Here is a 19,077-nt window from a genome sequence, read left to right on the forward strand (position 1 = left end):
GTCGATGTTTCACTGAGCAGAAGATAGCAGCATCAGACAACTTGTTTATATACAGTAATATGAAAAAGTTTGGGCACCCCTATTAATGTTAACCTTTATTCTTTATTACAATTTGGGTTTTTGCAACAGCTATTTCAGTTTCATATATCTAATAACGGATGGACTGAGTAATATTTCTGGATTGAAATGAGGTTTATTGTACTAACAGAAAATGTGCAATCCGCATTTAACCAAAATTTGACCGATGCAAAAGTATGGGCACCCTTATCAATTTCTTGATTTGAACACTCCTAACTACTTTTTACTGACTTACTAAAGCACTAAATTGGTTTTGTAACCTTATTGAGCTTTGAACTTCATAGGCAGGTGTATCCAATCATGAGAAAAGGTATTTAAGGTGGCCACTTGCAAGTTGTTCTCCTATTTGAATCTCCTATGAAGAGTGGCATCATGGGCTCCTCAAAACAACTCTCAAATGATCTGAAAACAAAGATTATTCAACATAGTTGTTCAGGGGAAGGATACAAAAAGTTGTCTCAGAGATTTAAACTGTCAGTTTCCACTGTGAGGATCATAGTAAGGAAATTGAAAAACACAGGTACAGTTCTTGTTAAGCTCAGAAGTGTCAGGCCAAGAAAAATATCAGAAAGGCAGAGAAGAAGAATGGTGAGAACAGTCAAGGACAATCCACAGACCAGATGGTGTCAATGTGCGTCAGTCAACAATACAGCGCACGTTGCACAAGGAGAAGCTGTATGGGAGAGTGATGCGAAAGAAGCCATTTCTGCAAGCACGCCACAAACAGAATCGACTGAGGTATGCAAAAGCACATTTGGACAAGCCAGTTACATTTTGGAAGAAGGTCCTGTGGACTGATGAAACAAAGATTGAGTTGTTTGGTCATACAAAAAGGCGATATGCATGGAGGCAAAAAAACACGGCATACCAAGAAAAGCACTTGCTACCCACAGTAAAATTTGGTGGAGGTTCCATCATGCTTTGGGGCTGTGTAGCCAATGCCGGCACCGGGAATCTTGTTAAAGTTGAGGGTCGCATGTATTCAACTCAGTATCAGCAGATTCTTGACAATAATGTGCAAGAATCAGTGATGAAGTTGAAGTTACGCAGGGGATGGATATTTCAGCAAGACAATGATCCAAAATACCGCTCCAAATTTACTCAGGCATTCATGCAGAGGAACAATTACAAATTTCTGGAATGGCCATCCCAGTCCCCAGACCTGAATATCATTGAACATCTGTGGGATGATTTGAAGCGTTCTGTCCATGCTCGGCGACCATCAAACTTAACTGAACTGGAATTGTTTTGTAAACAGGAATGGTCAAATATACCTTCATCCAGGATCCAGGAACTCATTAAAAGCTACAGGAAGCGACTAGAGGCTGCTATTTTTTGCAAAAGGAGGATCTACAAAATATTAATGTCACTTTTATGTTGAGGTGCCCATACTTTTGCACCGGTCAAATTTTGTTTAAATGCGGATTGCACATTTTCTGTTAGTACAATAAACCTCATTTCAATCCAGAAACATTACTCAGTCCATCAGGTATTAGATATATGAAACTGAAATAGCTGTTGCAAAAACCCAAATTGTTATAAAGAAAAAAGGTTAACATTTATAGGGGTACCCAAACTTTTTCATATGACTGTAAATGTTATATATTTTACATGTATATGGTTCATACACAGCTGTATTATATGGATGCGAATTGCTTTTCAACAAAAAAAATCAATAGGAATTGTATACATTTTTTTAATAATCAAATGCTCCAAATTGTTTTCCTGTGTGTGTCCTTTGATGTCTAACAAGATTTCCTTTCAGATTAAAACATTTCCCACATTCTGAACATGAAAATGGTGCCTCCCCTGTGTGAATTTTCTGATGTCTAAGAAGATCTGATTTCTTTACAAAACGTTTACCACATTCTGAACATGAGAATGGCTTCTGCCCTGTGTGAATGTTTTGATGTCTAACAAGTTCTGATTTCCCGTTAAAGCATTTCCCACATTCTGAACATGAATATGGCTTCAGCCCTGTGTGAGTTCGCTGATGTACAACAAGATGTGATTTCTGATTAAAACAATTCCCACATTCTGAACATAAAAATGGCTTCTCACCAGTATGAATTCTTTGATGTATAACAAGTTTGTAGTTCTCCCTATAACGTTTCCCACATTCTGAACATGGAAATTCCTTCTCTCCCGTGTGAATTCTATGATGTATAACAAGATGTGATTTCTTTAGAAAACATTTCCCACATTCTGAACATGAAAATGGCTTCTCCCCTGTGTGAATTTTCTGATGTACCACAAGATCTGATTCCTTTACAAAACATTTCCCACATTCTAGACATGGAAATGGTTTCACCTCAGTGTGAATATTCTGATGTCTAACAAGTTCTGATTTCCCTTTAAAGCATTTCCCACATTCTGAACAAGAATATGGCTTCAACTCTGAGTGAGTTCGCTGATGTACAACAAGATGTTTTTTCTGTTTAAAACATTTCCCACATTCTGAACATGAAAATGGCCTCTCCCCTGTGTGAATTCTCTCATGTTTAACAAGATTTGATTTCTGATTAAAACATTTCCCACATTCTCTGCATGAAAATGGTTTCTCCTCTTTAAGAGCTATTTCATGTTCATAAGTTCTTTTGTTTTTAATATCAGTCATTGACGAAGCAGATGAAAAGACTTGTTCATGATTAGATGAAAGATTTTTTCTGAAAAGGGCTTGAAGTATGTCTGGGATATTGGCATGTTCTTCATATGTGTCTGGTGGCATATCATGATCATCTGTTACAAAATCTGAAAACATCAGATGTTCCTCTGAGCTCCCGGTGCAGTCATCTGTCAAGAATAAAAGTGTTTTTTTATTTTTCAATAAGACTGCATTGAAATTATACCAATATTATATATTTTGTACATATTCATACAAGTTGTAATGTAAATTAACTAAGAGAATATAGCCCAAAGCAGGAACTACCGATATTAGATTAAGATGTTAGGCCATCAGGTTGTTATGTTTCAATTTTTCATTTCTCTATTGGAGTCATCTTTTCCATAAGTTCATGTTTCATTTCGCCTGTCACCAATTCTTACCAGTTATTTAAGGGGTGAGGACCATTTTTTCTGCCAAGGGCCATTTGGATATTTATACCATCATTTGAGGGCCGCATAAAACTATCAACTTGAAATTTATCCTAGAAATGCACCATAATGTAAATAATATCCCATTACTATAGGGGGATATTCATATTAAATGCAAATAATGAACCTACAAAGATGAGTGAATAACCAAAGAAAGATAAATAAATCTATATTTTTATTAGTACAAATGCATTAAAAGATACATTAAAATAATAGGGAGCAATTAACAAAAGAAAGATCACAACAAATGTATCAGAAAAAGGGGATGCTATAAATAGTGGTGTTTTATTCTCTAAAATACAGTATGCGCTGGACTGTTTGTAAAAGATATAGCAAAACAATGTGCACTTAAAGTAAATTTAAAAATATTGAAATAAATAAATATAGCAAGAATATACTTTTATATATATATATATATATATATATATATATATATATATATATATATATATATATATATATATGTATACACCGTAAATAAAATCACTGCATATATCAATTAACACGTACCAAAGAGAGAAAGAGAACACTACAAGCGTAAAGATGCCAGGGCTCAGATGTATTTTTAGCTCAGTGAGATATTCAAATTGTTTCTTCAGGGAGGAAGGAAACAAACTCTAGTGCCACTTATTAGAGGTACCAATCCTAAAAGTCAATAGTGACCCTTTAATGATCCTTTTCATATGACTAAAGGGGACTTTACATGCAACGACATTGCTAACGAGATGTCATTGGGGTCACGGAATTAGTGACGCACATCTGGCCTAGTTAGCGACGTCGTTGAGTATGACACATCATGATCACAAGCTGACAGCGTACCCGCAGTGACTACTGACGGGGGAGTTCGGTCACCTGGTAGTGCCACCCGAAATCCACCCAGAGCTAGAGAGAGCAAAGGGGTGGCAGAGTAAGGGGACTGCCAGGGAGGTACCAGGCCCGCACGGGTAACAGGTCCCAGTGCAGAGATAGATTCACCTTTCTTCTGCTAAACCTGCCTGAGGGGGCACTTCAGACCCTCAAGACAACACCACAGAGTCCGCAGCCATGTAGCAAAGTGAGGACCCATAGTTCACAGGAGGCAAGCAGCCGGAGTGACCTGGTCCAGGCTACAAGCAAACGGGCTAAACAAAGAAGGGGAGAAAGGCACCAGCTACTTCCCTGGGCGACCCCAGCAGGGCTTCAAGCAGGGGTTACCCCAAAACACAGAAGGGCTAAGGAAGGCGAGTTGGTAGTCACCCTCACAAGTCAGCCTGAAGGACGCCTGGTTCATCCCAGCTACGCCCGGGTTACTCACCCTGCCACCATCAGTGAGTAAAATCCCTGAAAGACTGTTTGGACTGTGCCTGAGTCATTCTGCACCTTGTGGTTCCACACACCTACACGGGGTCCTGGGGCTTGCCTCACTCTCGGGAGGCCACTACAACTGACTGCACCCACCATCAGCTCCAAGCACCCCTTAATCTGCAGTGGCGGTCACCCTGACCGCAATACCGAGAGTGGCGTCACGACAATCCTAGAAGAAGGTTCCCTACCTGTGACCAGACCGTCCCGCCACGTGGAGTCCCTGAAGGTAATGCACCGACACAACACCTGTGGGGCTTCACATCTGGCGTCACGAACAGGATAAGGACTAGACCTGTTAAGACAGGTGACCATGTGCCTGGACGTTCCGCTTAAAAAGTTTGAAGCGCCACCATATTGCCACCATAAAAAGCGCGCTGAAAAACAACAGAAGCCTGCGCTAGAAGAAGTTACCGCCCACGAAGAGGTGTGGCTACCCAGAGATCCCCTGCAGAGTCCTGACCTCGCAAGTGATGAGAGCGGAGGTGTGCAGAGACGGCGGGAAGGAAAGGAAGCCACAAGCCTGCTGCTGGGAGAAGAGTTACAGGAAGTGACAAGCCTGCTGCTGAGAGAAGATCTGGAGAGCAGCGACGACGCAGAGAAAATGGCGTTCACACACAGCAAAACAGAGATGGGCTCCGCTGCCTGGTGGAACTGGGAGCTGGACCAGTGGTGTGAAAGGCTGGAGGCGAAGGTGATGCAGCAGATCCGGGAAGCAGGCGCAGAGCTCAGCGAGATAGCTGGAGTCGCCTGGGCCAATGAGAAGTGGACGGCGAGGCAAGCGACGCGCGGAGCAGCGACCGCCCAGACACCGGAGATGCTGCGGAGGGGTGAGTCATCTGATGCCCCTGCCGGCGCGAGTGCCCCGAACCCCGCTGCCATGCCCGTGGTCCCTGGAGAGATGCCCGGCGACGCCGAACCAGGACGCCGCCACGCCAGGCCTGGCCCGCCAAGATCCCGCCGCAGCCGCGACGCCTATCCACACCGCAAAAGCGACGCTGAACCAGGCCGCCGCCACGCCAGGCCCGGCCCGCCAAGATCGCGCCGCAGCAGCGATGCCCATCCACACCGCAGCAGCGATGCCCAGCCCGACCCGTCCAGCTCAGGCCGTCGCAGCGATGCCCTGCTCGGCCAGACAAGATCCCGCCGCAGCAGCAACGCTAATCTACGCTGCAGGAGTGACGCTGACCCAGGCCGCCGCCATGCTAGGCCCGGCCCGCCAAGAACCGGTTGCAGCAGTGACTCCAATCCAGGCCGCAGCCACGTCAGGCTAGGCCCGCCAAGACAAGACCGTACAATTATCTACCCCGGCCTGCAAAGCCAGAGCAGACACCACTCCCTAGCCCAAGGAAGTGGACCCCTCGTCCCTACTGGGAGAGGACCCCGAATACTGGAGGCTGAAGGCTGATCTGGAGGCTCATTTCCCAAAGGAGATGGTGGACCGGTATCTGCTCCCTCCGCATTCCCACAAAAAGACTCCAGTAACATCCACGATAAAGAGTCCACCGTCCTGGCCTGCTGATGAGGACCCATCCCCAGCGCTACAACGGGAGGAGTGCTCAAGAGCACTAATGGGGAGGAAAGGCCCAGATCCAGAGATGCTGCCGTACTCCCGCTGGGATGAAGAGAGCCCAACACCCTCTACTGAAGAAGAGCTGACTGTCTTCATGACCAGTAAAGTACATCACCTGGGAGCCTGCAAGCAGTGAGGTGGCAGCCCAGCAGAATCCAACCTGCAAGACACGGCGCCGCAGCAGAACGAAGTTTTCCCCGGCACAGCAGTCTCCAGATAGGAAGGACGAAGTAACAGCCAGAGACTTGGAGGAGAAGCAGTCTTTAAGGAGAGCTAAATCTCAAGTCAGAGGCCCCCTTTGTCGTGGAGTTGTGGAAGATTTCAATTTGAAAAGTGGATACGGCTTCATTGTTGCACCAGGCCTGAAAGAAGGCATCTTTGTAAGCAGGAAAGACATTAGAGCACACTTGCCTAGAGGACATCAAGGAAGAAACCTGTACATGGGAGACCTGGTAGAATTCACCAAACACCAAGGAGAACGCGGATGGTACGCACTAGATGTTACACCATGCCCCAGAAATCCCTACTGTAACCCTGCTGTCTCAACACTACAAGATAAAGAAAGAGTAAAAGAAACAGAAACAGAAGATGAAGATAGAGAAAATAAAGACAAAGAACCCATTGATTTTTTTTTTTTTTAATCCAATCAATTTTTATTGTAGGAAGTTACATTACAAAAAGGAGAAAATCAGGTATCATTGGCAATAATACACAAAGAGGACAACGCTGTAACACGTGGTAGTATCACCTTTGATTATGATTCACATTTCCTGTCACACCACCACCAATCATGTCTGATGCAAGTTGCAACTTTTTTTAGGTTAATCAATACCCAATACGTATAGAGTCAACCTACCAATTTACTCTTTAATCCTCAAAACGAGGGATCCAAACAACCAGAACCAGAGAGTAAGAAAGGAAGATAAGAAAAGGGAGGGGAGAGAGAGGTGGGGGAGAGGGGGAGAACCATGGATGGTTGCAAGGAAGCAACCAGGGAGGGGGAGGGGGGAGGGTGGGAATTGGATGGCGTTTCGGGGTAGCCCGAGCAGTAACAACAACAGAGATTTAAACACCTTGAATATTGACATGTGGTATGGGTGAACTCCCTGCGTAACACTCTCTTTGACCCTATTTGACCCATTTTTAATTATCAACAGTTTGCCCTGGAGACCGATGCCTGACAGGGGATGCATATACAGAGTTTAGCCACGTGTCCCAAATCTGAAGTATTTTGTTTTTGGCGCGGATGGAGTGAGCCAGACAGAACTCGTATTGGCATTGGAGATTAATTTGGTTATATAGTTCAACTAATGTAGGCGTCTTTGGGGATTTCCAGTGCAAACTTATGCAATATCTGGCAGCTACTAGAATGTGAACTAATAAACCCCTGGATTCCCAAGAGAACTCCTCTATACCCACGTTTAGCACTGCCAGACCTGGATTCGGATTAATAGGATTGCCTGTCAGCTCACCCATCAGGCCAAACACCTCCAACCAGAACGAGAAAACCTTGGGACAAGCCCACCAGCAGTGACCAAGAGTACCCCTTTGGAGGCAGCCCTTCCAACAATGTGGCGAATAATTTGGGAGGAACTGTGCTAAGCTGGCTGGGGACCGATACCATCGCAGGTGTACTTTTTTCAGTTGCTCCAGATGATTTATACACTTGGAATATTTTTGGATATTTGCTGAGTGCCAGTTTGAAGGAGAGGTAGAGACACTCAACTCCACGTCCCATTTATTCATATAAAGGAGATTTTTGCTCTTCGGGGGGGTTATTGAGACATTTGTATGTCGAGGAGATACCTTTGGATTTAATTATCTTTTTAAATACCAAAGCCTTTGTTGTAGGTGACTGAGGATTCGACTTTGGAGGAAATTTAGAGGCCAGAAAATGACTAATTTGGATGTGTTGATAGAAACAGCCCTTTAAAGAGGGGTGTTCCCGTACTATTTTATTAAAGGGGTTAACACCCAAATCAGAGTATAGATCCGCCAGCACTGTAATGCCCGATCCCTCCCACCTGGCCAGATTCAAAAAGGGGATTTGAGATTCCAACGACTTGAGGGAAATCTCTGAAAGAGGAATCTGAATCTTATGAATCAAGTCATTTCGCCAGACCTCCAGGGAGGCTGACATGGTGGGAACACACGGGGAGAACCGTGAACGGCTCAAATATTCTGCTTCCATCATTCTTCTGACCGAGCCCTGGTGGGACAGGAAATTTTCAATCTGAGCCCATCTATGTGAATTACCTGGACGCCACCATTCCTTTAGTGATTCAATTAGTAAGGCTTTATAATATGCCGATATGTTTGGGGTGCCCAATCCCGCTAAGTCATATGGGGGGTATAACACTTTACCTGCGACCCTAGCCCTTTTATTACCCCAGACAAATTTGTTAGTCAACGATTGAAGTTTCATCAGGGTTTTGTGAGAAATTTTGATGGGAAGGCATCTGAGCACATACAATATTTTGGGTAAGAAAACCATTTTAAAAGGACTGTATCCTGGCCATCCAGGACAATGATATTTTTTCATACCTTCCCAATTCCTTTTCTAAATTTTGGATCAGAGGTTCCAAATTTTCTTTAATTAACATCTGCGATGGTGTCAGCTTAATACCCAAATAAGGTATCCCCCTGTCGCACCATTTGAATTGAAAGGCCCCCTCCAGCGCACTCCTGGCCTCCACCGGTACATTAAACGGCAGTATCAAAGACTTTGCCGCATTAAGCTTATAATACGACACTTTAGAAAAGTTTGATAATGTGTTCACCACTGCTGGAATCGACACTGCAAGGTTAGAACAGGAAATTATCACATCGTCTGCGTATAAACACAGTTTATGTTCAAATTCCCCAACTCTTATACCAGAAATGGCTATGTTTTTTCGTATAGCTTCCGCCAGAGGTTCTACCACTAAAGCAAAAATAGCGGGAAACAATGGACACTCCTGGCGGGTGCCATTAATTATTTGAAATTTAGATGACAGAAACCCCGATGCCAACACTGACGCATTTGGGTAAGAGTAGAGGGCTAGAATGGATGACTTGATTTTCCCCAAGAACCCGAATTTTGTTAGAACTCTCTCCAGGTATCCCCAGTGCACCCTGTCAAAGGCTTTTTCAGCATCAAGAGACAGGAATGCACTGGGTTCACCCGATATCTCCACCAGTCCAATCAAGTCAAGCATCCGTCTGGTGCCATCCTTAGATTGCCTCCCTGTCACAAACCCAACTTGGTCTGGAGCCACTAAGGTCGGGATCACTTTATGAAGTCTATCTGCCAATAGTTTGGCATAAATTTTAACATCACAATTTAGGAGTGAAATGGGCCTAAAATTACCCGGGGTGTCTGCAGGTTTCCCTGGCTTGGGTAGCGTGATAATAATCGCTTCTAAGTTGTCTGGGGAAATTGACCCTTTCTTTTGCCAAAAACTGAAGGTTTTTGACATAAAGGGGGACAGAGTGGATGTAAATTGTTTGTAATATTCGTATGGCAGCCCATCGGGGCCCGGGGCAGAGTTAGACTTAGTCATTTTGATGGCACCTAGGATTTCATGTGTAGTAAAGGGAAGATTAAGTTCCTCTAATTGCTCATCTGAGACCCGGGGAAGATCCAGGGTGTCTAGGAAACCCTGTATATCCACTTGAGTCGGCTGTGACGTATTGGAATCATATTTTAGATTATACAGGGCCTCATAGTATTTCGCAAATGCGTCTGCTATTTCAATGGGATGTCTAGTGATTGTTACGTTTGGGTCCCTCAGGAATTCTATTTTAGATTGGATCTCACGTTTTTTCGTCCTTCTTGCCAATAAGGACCCCGCTCTATCCCCCATAGCATAAAATGTCGATCTATTTTTTTTAAGATTATGTTCGTATTTTTGCAGGAGTAGGGATCTTAGTTGGAATCTATGGGTTACAATTTCTTTAGTCAAGTTAGGGGATGCTTTTGCTTTATTCAGGGATTCAAGGTGATGAATACGGGTTAATATATATTTAATATCTGCGTCTTTTTTCCTTTTTTGGATGGAGGCTATTTTTATGAGCTGCCCTCTGACTACTGCTTTATGAGCAGCCCACAGGGTCTCGTCAGAAATTTCCCCATTATTATTAAGTTTAAAATATTCTGTTAACACTGACTCTACTTCATCATGTACCTTCTGCCTACCAAGCAAGCTGGTATTCAGTCTCCACCTAGGGGAATTTTGAACATTAAAGCTACCCTGAACAGACAAAGAGATCGGCGCGTGATCTGTCCAAGTAATTAAACCAATATCAGCTGCCACACAATTACTTATAGATTTGCTGTCGACCAAAAAAAAATCAATTCTACTGTATGAGCGATGCCTGGAAGAGAAGAATGTATAGTCTCTTTCTGATGCGTGCAAATATCTCCAGATGTCATGAAAATGGAATTCATTGATGAGATGCTTAAGTACCTTAGCATGTGGGATGCTGGTGTTGGAGCAATCCATGGAGCGTATTACAGGTATATTAAAGTCTCCACAGATGATTTCCGCCCCTGTGGCAGTATCTTTGAATGCTTGGAAAAATTTCCTAGCAAAGGTCAATTGTGATGAATTTGGGGAGTAGACCGTTGCCAAGGTATAAGGGACGCTGTTGATATAACAAGACAAAATAATATATCTTCCATCCGCTCCATAACTGACATTTATCAATTTAAAGGCCACTGAGTTCTTTATTAAAATGGCCACTCCTCCTCTTTTTTTTGAGTCATTAGCAAAAAAGGTGTGTTGGAACCTTGGATGAAGTAGCCGTTTATTATCTGTGGAAAGAAGGTGGGTCTCCTGAATGCACGCTATATCACAGTTAGATGCCTTCACCTCTCTCCACATCATTGACCTTTTTGCTGGGGAGTTGAGTCCGTTCACATTAATAGACAATATCTTAATTCTCATATTGGAGCCGCAGGGGGGTTTGAATTCCTAGGAACGCCATCAGGGTTGAGAGGGGCTAGACCAGCAAGGAATTGAGAGAAATTTCCAGAAAAAATTAAGGAACATTTGTGAGAAGAGGAACAAAAACAAAAAAATTCCAACAACACCGGTTTGCCCCGAGTAGGGTGCCCGGTGTATAACCGCTCGCCATAGGCGAGAACATCAGGGGGGCTACGTGACATCCCGTGTCACAGAAGCAGGGACAGCAGGTGCCATAAGCAGGAAGGAGTCCTAGCTAAGCTACTGACCATTCAGGGTTAATCCTGTCTGGAGGGCCTCTATGATTCTCCTGCCCACCAGGGTTTGGTGGGTGGGTTATTCCCCAGTCATCCAGCAATTTGCCCAGCTGAGAAGGAGTATGACATATGTGAGTGCCTCCATCTTTGAAAATTATCATCTTCACCGGAAAACTCCACTTGTACTTGATGTCTTGATCTCTAAGGAGTTTAGAAAGGTGGGCAAATTCTCTTCTTTTATTAAGAGTTGCAGCAGAAAGATCTGGGAAGATTTTTAGTCCCATGAAAGTGTCTGGCAGGGCTGGATTTCCCCTCAGTTTGTGCAGCACAGCTTCTTTTGTTTTATAGAAATGAAGTCTAGCCAGGACATCTTTAGGCAGAGCTGGATCTATGCCTTTGGATTTAGGGACTCTATGAATCCTGTCCACTATCAGGTCTCTGGTGTCCCATCCAGGGAGTATAAGCTGCAGAAACTTGTGGAAGTATTCCTGGAGGTCTTTATCTGCTACTGATGAGGGAATCCCTCTGATTTTTAGGTTATTTCTTCGGGATCTGTCCTCTATATCACTGATTTTAAGTTTTAGTGCCTCCACCTCCTTTTCCAAAGCTGTGTTAGCATCTATCAGATTGTTATGTGATGTTGCAAGTTCAGCCATTTTAGTTTCTACATGCTCTGTGCGATCACCCAGAGACCTAATCTCTTCCTTCAGCTCTCTTACTATTTCTCTGAGATCAGCCTGCAGGGAAGCCCTCAGCGTTTTCAGCAGAGATTGCATTGTTTCCTCTGTCAGAGGAATGCCTGTGCAGCCTCTCAAGCAGCCTGTATCTCCTTGTGAGGAGTGGGAAGAAGCTGAGTGGGAAGCCAGTGCCATCTTGCTTGGTGAGGAGAGATCCCTATCCCGGGGGTAGAAGTCTGTCAGTTTGGCTGGAGTGCCAGTTTTTTTAGGTCTCCCCTTAGGTATAGCTGGGGGCTGGGGTTACTCACACCTCCTGTAGCTGGTAATCCTGTTATCTGTGAGCTGATAAGAGCCGGTTTATCCTGCTGTCAGCACAGAGCTCTCCTTCAAGCAGCTGTCCCCATCAGCGTGCAGGCCACGCCCCCCAAAGAACCCATTGATGAGACCACTGTTCTGTTGTTGTGTCTCTCAGTAATCACACTCAGTGGAGATCTTCAGGCTATTTATTAGGTGGTATTGTCAGCCATAACATCTCTCTCTGCTGCCTGCACTCTGTCTGCAGTACCAGCGAGTTCCCACTTGCTTGTGAACACATACAAGAAGAGAGACCCCTAGGGGACATACAGCATATACATATTGCTACATCCTTTCTCTTTAAACAAGAATAACAATCAAACTTAATAAACACAAGTTAATCTGACCAAGTAAAAGAGAATTACAATATATACAGTTAGATATAATCCTTGAGGTGCGCAGGCTTTCTGATCATTCTGCCGGCCCTAGTAACATAAGAAGAGTCAATGTCCACCTCTGGTAGTTGTTCTGATTCTGGTAATGTGCCTTCTGATATTGCCTGTCTCTGGTTAACAGTCTCACCCTGATGGTCAGCAGTCACTGTTGGTACTTGGCTTGGACTTGCTGCCTCGTTATCTTGGGTATCAGGATATTGTTCAAAAGGCCATGAATCATCTTATCTTGTGTTTTCCTCAAATATCTCCTATTTCTCCTTAGGCTTCTTCCGTCTTCTGTTACAATTTCGTAGGACCGAGGTCCTAGTTTCTGGACAACCTTTGCCAGTGTTTGTCGTATTTGCTGCTTGGCTGCAGCCGTATGTTGTCATTCCTCTGGAGATCTGGCAGATCCTTTGCAGATTTATTGTAATAGAAAGCTTGCCTATCTTGATTTTTCTTTAGTTGAGCTTTGATGTTTCCCACCAACTTTGGCTTTAACAGATGACTAGCGGTTGGTATGAGTGTCTTTGTACGTCTACTCATGAACCTCTGTGCCGGACTGCTGTCTATGCCTTGGGTGGGTGTGTTTCTATGATCCAGTATAGACAGATATACATCAGTACCTGCCTGTTTTGCTTTTTTAAGGAGTCTTTTGGCCGTTTTTACTGCGGACTCTGCTTTGCCATTACTCTGTGGATATCTTGGAAAAGACGTCTGGTGTTCAAATTCCCATCTCTTGCTGAAAGTTTTAAACTCTTCTGAAGTAAACTGAGCAGCATTGTCAGAGAACACGATATCTGGAATGCCATACCTGGCAAAATGGGCCTTGCATTTTTTAATCACTGTTCTCGCCATTGTGTCCTGTAACAAATCAATCTCCCAAAAGTTAGATAAATAGTCCACTGTAATCAGGTATTCTTTGTCATTCCATGTGAACACATCTGTTCCAACCTTTGACCAAGGCCTCTGTGGAATTTCATGAGGTTGCAATGTCTCCTTTTGTTGCTTATCACTGCAGGATGCACATATTTCACATTGTGCTATATAGTTTTTAATGTGGTCATTCATTCCTGGCCAATAAATAGATTCTCTTGCTCGCCGTAGACATCCTTCCCTGCCTAAGTGCAAAGAGTGCAGTGTTTCCAGTATGTCTCTCCTGAGTGCTTCTGGTATAACAGCTCTGCCTCCTTTAAAGATGATTCCTTGCTGCACTGACAGTTCATCTCTTATGTGGAAGAATGGAGAAACTTCCCTAGGTGCATGCTGCTTGTATTTTGGCCAGCCCTGCAAGATGACAGTCTTTAAGATCTGGAGTATTTTATCCTTCTCTGTACAAGTCTGTATTTGCTTAAACTTGTCTTTTGACACCGCCAGATAGTCACACATATTGATGGTTTCCATTTCATTCTCCTCATCATTTGTGACAGGTAGGTATGCTCTGCTTAGAGTATCTGAAATCAGTAAGGCTCTTCTAGGACAGTAACAGATGTCAAAATCGTATTTCTGAAGTCGCAACAGCATGCGCTGTAGTCTCTTTGGGGCATTTAGTAGTGGTTTCTTTGTAATGTTCTCCAATGGCTTGTGATCAGATTGCACTGTTACTCGTCGACCACTGGTGAAACTTCTCCATCCCAAATACCACAGCCAGTAACTCCTTCTCAATCTGAGCATATCCCTGCTCTGTTGTTGTTAGGGCTCTGCTTGCAAACGTGATTGGCTGTTTGTTCTGCATTAGTGTAGCTCCAAGGCCTTTTTCTGAAGCATCACATTCTACCACCACTTCTCGATCTGGGTCGAAATACTTCAGGGTTGCTGCATCTGCAATAGCCTTCTTTACTGACCGGAAAGCAGTTTCCTGGTTTTCGGTCCATTCCCAGAGCACATCTTTGTGGGTTAGCTGTCTCAGTGGCACACACATATCTGACAGATGCTTGCAAAACTTGGAGAGATAATTTACCATGCCCAGAAATCGTTGTACTCCACACACATCAGTTGGGGTTGGCAAATCTTGAATTGCTCTCACCTTTTCTGGATCCACTTTTACACCATTTGAGGTCAGAAGATGTCCAATATATGCAACTTCTGTCATTTTCAGTTTGAATTTGTCCACGTTCAGCTTTATTTGTTTTGCTCTACATCGGTCCAAAAATTGTATCATCTTCTGATCATGATCCTTGATTGCAGATTCCATATCTTCGCCTTCTCCCACTATAAGGATATCATCTGCTATTGTTTTTACTCCAGGAAGTCCTTCCAAAGCCTGCATCAATTTCTGCTGGAACATCTCCGGGGCAGGTTTTAGTCCCATGGGCAGTCTCAGCCATTTATAGCGTCCAAATGGTGAAGAAAATGTTGTCAATAAACTTGATTCTTCAGTCAGTTCCACATGCCAGAATCCATATTTGACGTCACATACAGAAAATATTTTAGCCTTTGATAGATCTGGGAGAACATCCTCCAATGTTGGCATCGGGTAATGATTTCTTTTCAGCGCCTTGTTGAGTGGCTTCGGATCAATGCATATTCTTAACTTGCCTGATGGTTTCTGCACTATGACCAAACTGCTGATCCAATCTGTACTCTTCTGGACTGGTTCTATCATGCCTCTTTTCTGTAAATCTTGTAGCTCTACTTTCAGTGGTTGCATTAAAGCTACAGGCACCCTTCTTGTAGGTAATCTGGTAGGCTGCACGGTTTTATCAATTTCTAGCCTGTATTTACCTTCAAAACATCCATCACCTTCAAATAAATCAGCATACTCCATTTTTATTTTTTAAAAGTCCAAATTGCGCTCTGCATTTAGTTTGGGATTTGGTATATCCTGGGAAACCTCAACAGACTTAATGTTCTGCGACTGTACTTTTATTAAGTCCATTGCCTGCACTGCTTTTACTCCCAGTATTGGTACATGGTTCCCAACATGCAGCACGGTAAATTCAGCTCTGTAACTTTTCCTGTTACATGGGTTCCGTATTTTGAGCTTACATGTCCCCATAGGTTTCAGAACACTTTTGTTGTACATCACCAGTACCTTGTCCGTTGGCTCAATGGAAACCTGTTTGTCAGCAGAGCACTTGGAATTACATTGCAGCTTGCTCCACAATCCAGCTGAAATCTAATGGGCTTCTCATCCAACAGGAAGGTTGCATAGAGCTGCTTGGCATCCTTGACTACTGGCTGCCTGATTACATTGACATTCTCTGTTGCAGGTTGCAGCTGTAGCCATGTAATGTCCTCTGCACTGTCAGTGTCTGGTGTCACAGTGTGGAACTGTCCATGCTGTTTGCCTGTTCCCAGCCTGCAGACAGCTGAGAAATGATTCTTCTTGCCACATAACCTGCAGGTTTTGCCATATGCTGCACACTTGGTCTTGTTTCTCTCATGTCTTTTACCACAATATTTGCAGTGGATCGTGCTTATAGGGGAGCTTGGTCTTGTCTTTCCTCTCATAGATACTGCATGTACCTCATCATCATTATTATCACTGGTGCCTGCCATCATCTTCAGGCTGCGCTTTGTCAGCTCTGCAGCCCTGCAGGCTAGTTCTCTGCCTTTTTCCCCAATTAAGTAATAAAACAGCTTTACTTTACGTTTGTCATCACTGGGGGCCACTGTCAGATCCACATACAGAGTAAACTCCTCTTTCCAGTGTCCCCATGTCTGGGATAGATTACATAATGAGATATCCAGTTTCTGAGGGGGCTTCAGACCAGTCTCCATCTTGTATAATGACAGGAAATCTGTACTCACAGTTGCAATGATGTTCTGTACAGTCCTCGTCACACACAAGCTCTGAGGATTTGCAGGTGTGTTACATGAAGGTTCTGTGCCCAGCTGCCACCATGTTCTGTTTGCTGTGTCTCTCAGTAATCACACTCAGTGGAGATCTTCAGGCTATTTATTAGGTGGTATTGTCAGCCATAACATCTCTCTCTGCTGCCTGCACTCTGCAGTACCAGCGAGTTCCCACTTGTTTGTGAACACATACAAGAAGAGAGACCCCTATAGGCCCCTAGGGGACATACAGCATATACATATTGCTACAACCACTACAGATGATGACAGAGATGGAGAAAGTAACAAATGCCGCAGCCCTACAGGCCCAAGCCCTGGTGAAACAGAGGAGTAGAGAAAAGTAAAGAAAGTACAGCAAGTTACTGTTTTTGACAAGTTTTGCAATGTTTACATGTTCAAGAATGTGCCCACATGAACTAATGTAAGAAACCCTTTTGCACTTTAACCTATGAACCTTAAGGCTATGAACTGGCTATAGCCACAAACTCTCGCAGTGTAAATAGTTACCCCAGAGGTACAACCACTACCAGAGCAAGCCTGTTTAGGGGCCTGGCTCGCCTGCGACAAGGGAGCACCCCTGTTTATGGGGCCTGGCTCTCCACCACAAAGAGGGTACCTGGTCAGCACCAACTGTGGAGGCCGCCTCTACATCCTGCCAGAAGAGGCTGAAGGCGCGGCTCCACCAGGCCAGGTATACCCTTAAACCACCAGACCAGGAAAGCCGCCTCTACATCCTGCCAGAGGTGGCTGAAGGCGCGGCCAACGGGAGAGGAAGATTGGAGGAAAGGTCTGGGGAAGCGGATGGCCCAGACCTGGTTGCCAAAAGGACCGGTGACCTAGCCCCTGAGAGGGTTTTGGGTGGGTTAACGGACTTGTGGGTGGAGGGTAGTGATGTATGGTACCTGGTGGTTTTATAATGTTTTTACAAGGTTTTACTGTTTTATGCATTTTAAAATGTTGTCTTGCAGCCCGAGGACGTGCTGGTGATAACTAAGGGGGAATGTGGCGCCCCTGACCTGGTCAGGCACCACTGAGTACTGCACCCATGCTGGGGGCAGTACAATACAGGTAATCCAGAAGGCTAACCGAGGTGTGACTACACAGGCGCATAGTAATCAGGTCTCACACATGTACCTTTGGGAGGAATCCTGAGAGCTTCCAGGAGGGGGCGTGGCCTCTATGTCCACTCAAGGGGTGTGGTAGACAGCCTGGTTGCTAGGTTGCATAGGCAAGAACAGGAGAGGAGGAGCAGTGAGCCAGTTTAGTAAGTGCAGCTCAGGGAGAGCAGATGTGAGGAGCAGACCCTGGAGTCTGTCACAAGCTGACAGTGTACGCGCAGTGACTACTGACGGAGGAGTTCGGTCACCTGGTAGTGCCACCCGAAATCCACCCAGAGCTAGAGAGAGCAAAGGGGTGGCAGAGTAAGGGGACTGCCAGGGAGGTACCAGGCCCGCACGGGTAACAGGTCCCAGTGCGGAGATAGATTCACCTTTCTTCTGCCAAACCTGCCTGAGGGGGCACTTCAGACCCTCAAGACAACACCACAGAGTCCGCAGCCACGTAGCAAAGTGAGGGCCCATAGTTCACAGGAGGCAAGCAGCCGGAGTGACCTGGTCCAGGCTACAAGCAAACGGGCTAAACAAAGAAGGGGAGAAAGGCACCAGCTACTTCCCTGGGTGACCCCAGCAGGGCTTCAAGCAGGGCTTACCCCAAAACACAGAAGGGCTAAGGAAGGCGAGTTGGTAATCACCCTCACAAGTCAGCCTGAAGGACGCCTGGTTCATCCCAGCTACGCCCGGGTTACTCACCCTGCCACCATCAGTGAGTAAAATCCCTGAAAGACTGTTTAGACTGTGCCTGAGTCATTCTGCGCCTTGTGGTTCCACACACCTACACGGGGTCCTGGGGCTTGCCTCACTCTCGGGAGGCCACTATGACTTACTGCACCCACCATCAGCTCCAGTCACCCCTTAATCTGCAGTGGTGGTCACCCTGACCGCAATACCGAGAGTGGCGTCACGACAATCCTAGAAGAAGGTTCCCTACCTGTGACCAGACCGTCCCGCCACGTGGAGTCCCTGAAGGTAATGCACCGACACACCTGTGGGGCTTCACACTAGGTCATATGAAAAGGCTCGTTAAAGGGTCACTATTGACTTTTAGGATTGCTACTTCCAATAGGTGGTGCTAGAGTTCGACTCCTTCCTCTCTGAAGAGACAATTTGAATATTTCCCAGAGAAGCATTACGGCTATAAGACTCCTCACTGGCAGCCAGATTGGTTTGTCAGTCTCCGCAAAGAGAAAAGTTTTCCCCTTAGATAAGTAAGAGCACAGGCTCCCTAATTTTTACCCCTTTTAACTATTTAAACCAGCCAAAAGTGAATATAAACTCACTTCCAGGACTCCTGTTGTCTGTCCCACCATGCCAACACCCTGAGACAATGGAAGGCTGCTTCTTGGAAGACCGTTGATTGAGCCCCTGAATCAGGACCCTGTATGTGGCCTGATTCCTGTTGGTGCTTCCCCTGCTGAATTTGAGTCAGAAGGACTCGGAAGCTACACCCAAATCAGACCTTTGAAGTGTG

At 44.9% G+C, this 19,077-nt stretch overlaps 1 protein-coding gene across 1 annotated transcript in view; it reads right to left on the minus strand.

The window, feature by feature from the left end:
- Positions 1–1,774: 1,774 nt before the first annotated feature.
- The window catches only part of LOC142312838 (uncharacterized), a 104,200-nt gene continuing 86,897 nt past the window's right edge, over positions 1,775–19,077 (minus strand). The window contains exon 10 of the mRNA XM_075351824.1: positions 1,775–2,871. Within this exon, the coding sequence (XP_075207939.1) occupies positions 1,775–2,871 (1,097 nt within the window). The remainder of the gene's footprint in view (positions 2,872–19,077) is intronic.

Source organism: Anomaloglossus baeobatrachus, chromosome 5, assembly GCF_048569485.1.
Source record: "Anomaloglossus baeobatrachus isolate aAnoBae1 chromosome 5, aAnoBae1.hap1, whole genome shotgun sequence".
NCBI lineage: Eukaryota > Metazoa > Chordata > Amphibia > Anura > Aromobatidae > Anomaloglossus > Anomaloglossus baeobatrachus.